Here is a 10,532-nt window from a genome sequence, read left to right as displayed (position 1 = left end):
GCATTGTATTCAGATCTGACAACAGGAAATAGTCGCTGGGTGCCAGATCTGGATAATACGGTGGATGAGGAAGCAATTCGAAGCTAATAATAGATTTTTGCCATCGTTTTCACTGACTTGTGACACGGTGCATTGTCTTCGATAAGCAGCACTTTCTTTTTCCTCAAATGCGGCCGTTTTTAGGCGATTTCGTCCTTCAAACGGTCCAATAACGCTATGTAATAGTCGCTGTAGAGGGTCCTTCATTTTTCAAGGTAATTAACGAAAATTATACCTAAAATACACCTTGTCAGCAGACTATTGCGTTTTCCCACGCTTTGGAGCGGGTTTATCGTGTGCAGTCCGCTCGGATGACTGTCGATTGGACTTCGGAGTGATGGAGCCATGTTTCATCCATATCGACGCAAAAACTCGGGTTTATTACGCTTGATCATCCTCAAGCACTGCTTCCAATGATCAACTCGTTTTTTAATGTTTCCATCGGTAACAACCTCTTTTGGGCGTCCACTGTGTTCACCGTCTTCGGTGCTCATTTCACCATGTCTAAACTTAGCATACCAATCCTTGATGGCTGATTTTCCTGGGGTAGTGTCCGGAAACTCGGTATCAAGCCAAGTTTCTGCTTCAACCGTATTTTTTCTTTTCAAAAAGAAATATTTTATCAACACGCGAGATTCCATTTTATCCATTTTTTTTATAATAACAAAAGTTGCTTCACTCAAAATGCTATAATTCACAAACTAATGATCCGATAGCTGTCAAATTTATACACGCATATAGAGATTATTTTATTTCCGGTACAAGAATATATATGGGCCGACTATCAAATTTCACAATGTCGTCATGTTAAACCAAATGTCTGGTTAAACATCTTTAGTGAAATAGCAAACAGGGCTGGCTTGATCAATGTCAGCAGATCACCAATTATTTACATATTAATCTGCTTAGCGAAAATTTATTGTCCCTTTTTGAGGAAAACATGTACCTGGAGACGTGAAATTTGGCACGATTGAAGCTTATATCCAAGAAGAATTTTTAGGTTTAAAATTTTTATGTAATATGTCTTACAAATAAATACATTTCAATAAAACGAAATACACATAAACCATGCAACCAGGTATAGCCGTCAGATCAATAACACAATACAAATATTTCAAGCCCCCAGCGGGTAGCCGTGTGGGCTAAGAATTTAGCTCGCCAATAATAACGACCTAAGATAGAATCTCGCTGGTGCTAAAGGTCGTTTAAAAAAGGTTGTAAAATAAAGGGTAATATTCGTAAAAATTGATTGAAGTTGAGTTTTTGAAGTCGTTAAATATCACAACTGTGTCGGGATGAGTATACATAAATAAATAATTGTAGGTAAATCAACTACGGATGCGTAATTTTTAAAATCAAAATCTGATAGCATTGTACCAAAAAATGTCGGCAGCCGGCTTGGTTGACGCAGTGTTAAAGGAGACAGGACGGCCCTCCTACTGTTGCTATAGTCGGGGGTTCGATGCTGGGGCATGGTCGTAAATTTGTTTGTGATTGTCCTTAGGCAAGAGTGCAAAATCCGACACGGAAAATTATCCCAGTCACGTCAGTAACTAGGCTGGGAAGACCGGATATCTATTGGGATGATTTCTAAGTTGGTCACTCGCCACTCGGTAGGCTTTATTCCGAAGACCGTGGTTTGGAGTACGTTAAACTGTAGGTTCAGTCCAGATAAACCCTGGATGGTAAAAAGGAGACAAAAAGTACAGCATGATCACATAAAATTATACTTTTGAGAACAAGAAAAATTATTCTTGCCTGCTGAACTGATAGTAATTGGTATGGTACTAAAGACATTTTTATCTGTAAATTTTAGTGGTATTTATTTCTGATTCATTTCCGGTTTCTTTAGTAAATACATTTCTTAACAAAGCACTAACCGAATATTGTACGTAAAAATACATTAATATGTACATGAAGAGTTAAAATGAATGTTGCAAAAAATGTAAGCAATTATAAAATATCTTCATAGAATTTTAATGCCTATGTTGATGAGTTGTTAGTTCCCTTGTGGGATATAAGACAAAACAGATGCAAAGAACAGTGCAAGTTTATTTAAGAATTTAGGAAAAAAATATATTTTTAATAGGCCTGGTGTATTTATTGTTTTTGTAATATATAAAATTTAAGTGAGAAATAAGTTATCTTAACAGAGGAACATTTATTATTTAAAATAATTTATCTAAAATACATTTCGGATCTTATCTTGAATATACTGCGATAACAAGTTTTAGTAACATAATTTTCGAATTATTATCCATAATCTGTTATGAGAAATACATGATTATCACACTGGATAAAACCAAAATGTTTTTCGGTATAGTCTTGAATTAATTGTGGTATTGGATAGTTTTTCAGCAGTAGGATATAATTTTTAAAATTACTTCACATAAACTTAACATAATAAACTTTAGAGATTCAAAGTATTGACTCATTGTTATATATTTATACTATTTAATTGCATATTTCAACATCATACAGCAAATTTTTCTTGCATCTTAAAATCACTTTTTTTTAATCTCCAATCAGCTTAAATGTTTCTTGACTTGCGAATGTGTCATCTCTTTCAAAATGCTAATAGAGTTTGTGCTTTGGCTCGTAAGGGATTCCGATGGGATGAGTTCTTCATCTCATCGATATATAGTGCTTTTTTTCTTGTTCTTTATATTTCATTTAATAGCTTATCTTGATGATGAGATTTGTAAATTGTAATTTCTATCAGACATATAGGTCTATCTATACTTCGGAATATGACTCAGTTATTAAAAAATCGTCTAAATAGATTTCGCCATTAGAATAAGGTTATAACAAAGGAATATATATATATATATATATATATATATATATATATATTTGGCCATTATTTGGACATAAATTACACAACTATTTAAATTTACAAATTTTATTGAAAATATATAGTTCAAAGCATGCTTAAATACTAAAAAATAACACAGATCAGATTTCCATCAAAACATCAAGAGCAAAACACTATCATTATAACAATATGAACACAACGATGTTCTAAAACAATAACGATTATTGTAAATAAACAAGTGCCTTATAACCAGTCCTTATATTTAAAACGTGTTACGCGCGAACGACCGGCAGTTAGATATTGATCAGATCAATTTTCAATAATAACAAAATATAATGTGTAGATTTGACACTTTTTAAGTAGATGACCGCGAAAATATTAAAACCGATACCTACATAAAAGGTAATAGTATTTTTTTACAAATATAATTGTTTAATTACATTAATTATACAAACAGTATATATACAAACATTCGTACACCTTAGTAGGATTTGCTATAACATCCTAGTTGCTGATGATAAACAAGGAGCTGAAAAAAATCAATTGTTTAACTTAATTATTCAATCGTTTTATAATAGTTCGTGAAATATTGGCTAACATATTATTTCATTTTTGGTTAATGATATCAATACTACATGTTATGTCATTGAAAAAGCCTAACCTAAAAACGCGATAATCATCAATAAATGTTAAGTTGTTTCCTCTCACTCTTTCATAAATTTACAGAAAAACTTGTTTCAATTCCCAGAACAAATGAATTTGCAATTGCTAAGATCGAAGTCACCACTTCTAAAAATTTGTAGCAAAAACTCATAGTCTCATAGCACGTGACTTAATTCCCATGCTTTAGAAGCACATTTTCTATCTCAAAAGTGAATTATTTGTTTGATAATCACCAAAACAATAGGTTATAATAATATTTGGGATATTTGGGAACTAATTAAAGAGTGAGCCCAACAATGAGCTTTGGAACGTTGCTTAAAAAGACTAAAATAATTTTTCCCTGCATAGTATCGCAGTTTATCAAAAACGCGCGTTGCTATTTGGTATTCACCATATATTCCAGGCACTGCTCTATGTGGTTCTTTGTTTTAATGCTGGTCTACTTTAGTTCTATTACAAAAAAGGAAAAACTGTCTATATTTTTTGGACATAGACAAAAGTTTCTTTCCAAATGTGTTATTTAGTTTAAAAACTAAATAATCACCAATAATAAATCTGGCTGTTCTGAGTGCATATTTTTCTAATTCTTCTGTAACAGGCCAATTGAAAAGTCCACGACCTGACACATAGATGGCGCTACTAGAATTAAATCTATATGTTTTTTAGCTAGCTCTAACCCTCAAAAGATGCGTGTATAAATATGACAGCTGTCTATTGCTTTTTGAAGGGAAAAATACAGTTGAAGCAAAAACTTGGCTTGATAGAGTTTTCGGACACTGCCCCAGGAAAATCAACCATCCAACTATTGGTATGTTAAGTTTAGACATGGTGAAATGAGCACCGAAGACGGTGAATGCAGTGGAAGCCCAAAAGAGGTTGTTACCGACTAAAACATTTTAAAAATCCACAAAATGATTTTTAATGACAGTAAATTGAAATTGAATGAAATAGCAGACACTCTAAAGATATCAACTGAACGTGTACATCATATCATTCCCGAATATTTGGTTGAGAAAGCTCTGAGCAAAGTGGGTGCCGCGGGAGCTCACTTTTGACCAAAAATAATGAGTTGATGATTCGAAGCAGTGTTTGAAGATGATCAGGCGTAATAAACACGAGTTTTTGCGTCGATATGTGACAATGGATGAAACATGGCTTCATCATTTCACTCCGAAGTACAATCGATAGTCATCCGAGTGAACTGCACACGATGAACCCGCTCCAAAGCGTGGGAAAACGTAACAGTAGGCTGGCAAGTTTATGGCGTCTGTATTTTGGGATGCGCATGGAATAATTTTCATTGACTACCTTCAAAAAGGAAGGACCATCAACCGCGACTATTACATAACATTATTTGACCGTTTGAAGGACGAAATCGCCGAAAAGAGGCCGCATTTGAAGAAAAAGAAAGTGCTGCTTCACCAAGACAATATACCGTGTCACAAGTCAGTGAAAACAATGGCAAAAATCCATGAATTAGGTTTCGAATTGCTTTCTCATCGACCGTATTCTCCAGATCTGTCCCCCAGCGACTATTTCATGTTCTCAGATCTCAAAAGAATGCTCGCTGGGAAATTTACGTCGAATGAAGAGATGATCGCCGAAATTGAGATCTACTTTGAAGCAGAGGACAAATCGTACTACAAAAATGGTATCGAAAAGTTGGAGGGTCGCTAGAATCAGTGTATCTCCCTTGAAGAGAATTATGTTGAATAAAAACAACTAATTTTGCCAAAAAAATGTGTTTTACTATGGTAGGCCGGGGATTCTTCAATTGACCTGTTATGAATATCACACTTTAATACTATTATAATCTGCAAGTCTGAACTATTTGAAGAAGTGTGGTTAAAGCAATTTTATTAAGATATGACTACAGTGCAAAATGATAGCCACAGAAACGCTTTGAACATGTGTGGGTGGAAGGGTGAATGAATACTACACTCTTCAAACAAATGACTCTTTCAAATACAACAGTACTTTATAGTATCATTACTCCAAATCTATTCACTTGACAACTTTCTTATGACAACACAAAACTTACCTAATACTTCAAAATGGCTCCATGGTCAAAAAAAAATCAATGGCTCATTGGTTAAGGTTCGTGAAGCTTTACAAAATTCTCTAAGGTTTTTGGTATTTGGCCGCTGTAAGGTATTTTGTTTTGGACTATGAGAGATGCACACAAGCACTTCAGACTTGTATAGTTTATAAGGGATAGGTCGGCTACGTGATGACGAACTAAATCAGAGATCGATTCCAATGGGGTTCTGCTTTGGGAATCGGGCTGGTCAAGATGAGCTCCATATTTCAGAAGGAGTTTAACAACCTGAAAGTATATTTATATCAACATTAAGAGTCCTTTTTATTATTCATTTTAATGCTTACATCATTATCGAAATTATACGCCTTCGTTGCTACATGTAGGGGGGTCCAACCACTCTCATTTTTAGCATTGACGACAGCGTTGCTCTCTAGCAACACTTCCAAAACACCCAAATGGGGAAAAACTATCTGCGTAGCATAAGAACATAAAATTACCTGGGGTTATTATAAAAAACACTAAAATACACAAAAATTGACTTACAGTTGGTTCTTCGTCAGCAAAATAGCTAGATTTAATGGTATTAAGTCTTGAAAGGCATAAATGCAAAATTGTATCACCGACTCCAACGCATCTAATGTCTTTCCTTAACACGTCTTTTACTAAATTTTTGACGATTTCTCTATTTTCTGGCGTTTCGATAGTCTCGACCATGAGGTAAATTAGATGAGTTATACATTTGACCATTTTCTCGAAGAACTCCAATTGTCGTTTATATTGCGGCCTTATTGAAAGAAGTGGTTTCACATCTAAAATATATTGATATGTAATTGGATGATTCCTAATTCGGAATATATTAACCACACTGACCTGCCGCATTAGACGTTAACAACTTAAACGTCTCTAAGATATCATGAAATCTTTGCTGTGTGTTATTGATTTTGTTTTGTACCGACTTAATTTTATAATCAACCATTAGTCTTATCAAAGCTTGGGCTGTGAAACAAGTGTCCGTGTATAAAATAGTGTCTTTTTCAATTCGCAGTTGCAAAGCTCTCCTCCATAACTCAATGCATCTTTGGTATCTTACTACATCTGCGTAGGATGCGCCCCTATACATCAGCCTGCAAAATACATACATATGGAATATAATAAATGGAAAATAGAACAAGAGAAAGACAGATATCTGAAACAATAGTTACAGTACAAGAACTAAAATCATCAACTTTCAGTTTCGATAAATACCGAAAATTCAATCGATTTTGATTTGGGTTTTCTAATTTCTCGAATGGAATCCGAGAGTTAAGTTTACAGATATTATATACGGAAAGAACTTACTGTAAAATATAATATTACCTGAATATAGTATCCTTATGATGTGCCCCCAAAATCCTCTCTGCAATCAAAAGACTTTGAATTCTAACGGCGTCCAGATCAGTTGAAACAGATTCTAGTTCTTCTAGAGATTCAAACTCTTTTTGATTACGGTATCCTTCGTGTGGCGTCAACTGTGGTTGTTTTGGCAGCAGTTCTGAAAAACATAACATTCCGGCATCATATTAGTTTTTATGTAAAACAATAAACAAATCTTTATTAACCAATAGAAGCAAAGCCTTTTAAAACGCACGAGGCAATTGAACGCATTGAGGCAACGACAAACATTTCATGGTTAAAGTATAAAAAGGACCAAATTTACAATTATTATGGCAGTAGTAGTAAGTACTCATTTTAAAATAATAATTACTTAAACAGTTATAATATTTGGACCTATAGAAGAAAATACTATAATTAGAGTAATAATTAGAGAGGTTATTCTTTGGTTTTAATTCTCATCAAATCATACTTCCACTAATACCGTAATATTTTAGTGCTGCCTATATCAACTGCTACATGCTTGCTAATAAAGCGATATAAGGTACTTACCACTAAATCATAATTGTTAAAAAAATAGTAAGTTCAAGCCAAACCAAAACTGTGCCGCTAAAAGGAGCACCTTCAAACATCTAAATTTTATTTAAACTAAACTATACTTACCATTTTCTTGTCTAATTCTTAATGCCTGTTTCCAATGATTTAAGCATACTGTTAGATCATTATGTTCATCTAGAAATGTTGCACCCATCAGTTCATGAGCATTGGCAAGTTGTTCTGGGCTATAATAGACATTTATCGTAAGATACTCAAAAATCCTTGTGGCTCCTTTTAAACAGGCCATTTGTAGAGCATCATCTCCATATCTAGATACAGCATTATGGTTGGCGCCATATTTCAAAAGTAGTTTGGTGGTCTCCAGCCTTTAAATATATAAATATTAATTAAAAAATAATTTTAGATGTCAACATTATATACCTATGTTCCTGAATAGCATAATGTAGTGCAGTTTTATTTTGTATATCTTTAGCATTTACATCAGCACCATGTTTCAATAAAAACTCACAAAGTACAGCACTTTGTACAGAATTTATTAAGCAAGTGCCTCCATTGTAATTAGGTTTGTTTATATCTGCTCCATGTTTCACTAAATATTTGACAACTTCAAAATGTGTCATAAAACATGCTGATCTTATAGGTGTTGATCCACTGTCTGATACCGCATTAATGTCAGCTCCAGCTTTAAGGAGAACAGCAACAACAGAAAGTTTGCCTGATACAGCAGCACACCACAATGGTGTAACAACATGGGTAGACCTAGGGTTAAGTGATACACTCATATCACATCTATAATTTTACATTTTATAAATAATGCAATGAAACTTTAATTCAATTTATCAGTAAATATACCAACTAGGAAGATGTTTAATTTAAACATTCTTAATATAGTTTTGAATTTTATCTAATCAATTTTTGAATGGAAGTGTAAACATGTTTGTTTTGATAAAGAGGTCAATGTTAAAATTGAAAATATGAAATAGACAAATATATGATAAAATGAAAATGGCTAAACTATTGTATTACCTGTCCTCCTGAACTTCATAAAGGCCCCTCTGTTCAATGTTAGCTCCACAAAAACGCAACAAATATTCCACGATCTCCAGTTCACCTTTCTTGCAAGCAATGAATAATGGACCGCATCCTAGCCTCGATCGATTCACTATCTCTTTTCGTGCTTCAAAGGGTAATTTTTCCAGTCTGTTTCTAAGGCCAAACGATAACCTTGCCCCAGGTATTGAATGTTTTACTTGATCTACTAATTCATTATAAATTGCATCTTTCTCATTAACCGGATCACCCTTCGAGTGTTTCCACGCAGCAATATCCTGTGAGAGCGAAATTTTGAAGCCGTTTTTTGAATCACCTGAAGGTGATTCGCCGTGAAAATGTGAATTTGTATTTAACTAAACAACACAGCTGCAGAACCAAACCGTACGGAGCTTAAATACGAATATTCCCTAAGACGTCAAAAAAATTACTCATTTGTTTTCTGTCAGTAATAGAGTATTTATAATTTTTCTTTTGGGGCGTTTTAACTACTTTACGATCGAACTAACAAAGCATGTGGATATAGGCAATTGGAAATACACGAAACTGACATTAAAAGATATGTTGGTTACAGATATATACTATAACTTAAAAAGTTTATAACCCTGAGTTATTATTATATTGTATTTGGTTTTACAATGGTCGGTACTTTCAAAAATTATTTTAGTTTTAGTTTATTATAGTAATACAGTTTAATATAGTAATTTAGTCTTTAAAATTTTTTTAATAATAATTTTAAATTTTTATTAAAGTAATATGTTTTTAAAACGTAATTAGTTTTAAAAACTATATTACTACTTTTTTAATATATACAAACTTCTAATATTCTTAGAAGTATGTGTATATTGTATATATGTTTTGTGTCTTGGAAATTGTATATGAATTATTAAGTTAGTATAATAATACTTTTTAATAATTATATATTAACTATTTTTTTACCTATTTTAGATGTTAGGCGCATTACAAAAGTTATATAAAAATTGTATCTTACATCCTGTCGAACTTGTTCTAGGATCTATTAAAGCAGAATATGATCAGATAGGAAATTAGTCTCCATAGCTACATAAGGATGAGTTGTATTGCGTCGGTAATAAGCGGACATGACTCCATTAAAATCATTCTAGTTTTTGTTTTCAACTAAAAACTTGCATGTTTTTCTTCATTTGTCGCTAATCCATTTTCTATTAATATATATTATTTGTGACGTTTAGATATTTTGACTCTAATACAAAATTAATTTAAAAACAATTTTAAAATAATTATTGATTTAGGATATAGGAAATTGTTCTTTAAAATATTTCTATATCGATTTATTTGTTATATCTTTTAGTTTTATATTTATAGATATTTTATGGATATTTCTTTGAACTGTTACTGTCATAGGGTCGTTGTTGTTTATGATATATTGAACTTACTATAGAATTGAGTTTAAAGAAAACTCAAATAATCAGTATAGTAGACATAGAGTAATATAGAGAAAACTTAATATGGACCTTTGGAGAAAAGTTTCGCTACGCCCAAATGGGGTTATAATTGCCTATTCAAGTAATTTTATCAAATAAAATTCAATAACAATATGAATACAATATAAAATATTTAAATCCATATAAAAAAGACTATGTACAAGAAAAAACTTGTCTTTTCCCTTTTTCAAAAGTATTTAGTGCCATCATTTTTTTTTGTTTTAATGTACCGGCGAGGGTTTATCTGGACTGGACCTACAGTTTAACGTGGGCGTCGAACTTATTTTAACTATATATAACCATTATATCTGTCTTACATATCCGGTATTACCCATCCTGGTTACTGGCGTGACTGGGATCATTTTCCTTATCTGATTTTTGCACTCTTGCCTCACAATCGCAAGTGTTAAACAATTACCAATATAAATTTACGACCATGGCCCAGAACGATTCGAACCCGTGACTATCGCAACCGTCCTGTCGCCTTTACCACTGCGCCAACCAAGCCGGCATTAAAATGTTTTAAATTTAC

The 10,532-nt window shown here is 32.9% G+C and overlaps 1 protein-coding gene across 2 annotated transcripts; it reads right to left on the bottom strand.

Annotated features, from left to right (window-relative positions):
• Positions 1-2,925: 2,925 nt before the first annotated feature.
• m-cup (ankyrin repeat protein mann-cup) lies at positions 2,926-8,996 on the bottom strand. Of its 2 annotated transcripts, none has more exons than XM_076396255.1 (9): positions 8,514-8,996; positions 7,908-8,246; positions 7,593-7,852; positions 6,915-7,089; positions 6,429-6,682; positions 6,102-6,367; positions 5,903-6,055; positions 5,559-5,843; positions 2,926-3,383 (listed from the first exon to the last, which is right to left on the bottom strand). In XM_076396255.1, exons 2-8 carry the CDS (start codon positions 8,105-8,107, stop codon positions 5,610-5,612), a joined length of 1,542 nt encoding a protein of 513 aa, XP_076252370.1. In that variant the 5' UTR covers positions 8,108-8,246; positions 8,514-8,996; the 3' UTR covers positions 2,926-3,383; positions 5,559-5,609. The 2 variants fall into 2 exon arrangements, with proteins under 2 accessions (XP_076252370.1, XP_076252371.1); XM_076396256.1 differs by having other exon boundaries at positions 5,903-6,028.
• Between the last annotated feature and the right edge of the window lie 1,536 nt (positions 8,997-10,532).

The sequence above is a fragment of the Rhynchophorus ferrugineus genome, unplaced genomic scaffold, assembly GCF_030347505.1.
Source record: "Rhynchophorus ferrugineus isolate W39M unplaced genomic scaffold, kcgeb_rfMv2 rfM2, whole genome shotgun sequence".
NCBI lineage: Eukaryota > Metazoa > Arthropoda > Insecta > Coleoptera > Curculionidae > Rhynchophorus > Rhynchophorus ferrugineus.
This window is presented reverse-complemented; position numbering and strand designations above follow the sequence as displayed.

What these genes read in the sequence shown, in the direction of transcription:
- m-cup (XM_076396255.1), bottom strand. Translation starts at nt 8,107, where the DNA reads ATGACACATTTTGAAGTTGTCAAATATTTAGTGAAACATGGAGCAGAT. An exon ending in AAGAATTAGACAAGAAAATG is followed by an intron (nt 7,090 to 7,592) that starts GTAAGTATAGTT and finishes TATGTTTTTCAG; the next exon opens with AACTGCTGCCAAAACAACCA. An exon ending in CATAAGGATACTATATTCAG is followed by an intron (nt 6,683 to 6,914) that starts GTAATATTATAT and finishes TGTATTTTGCAG; the next exon opens with GCTGATGTATAGGGGCGCAT.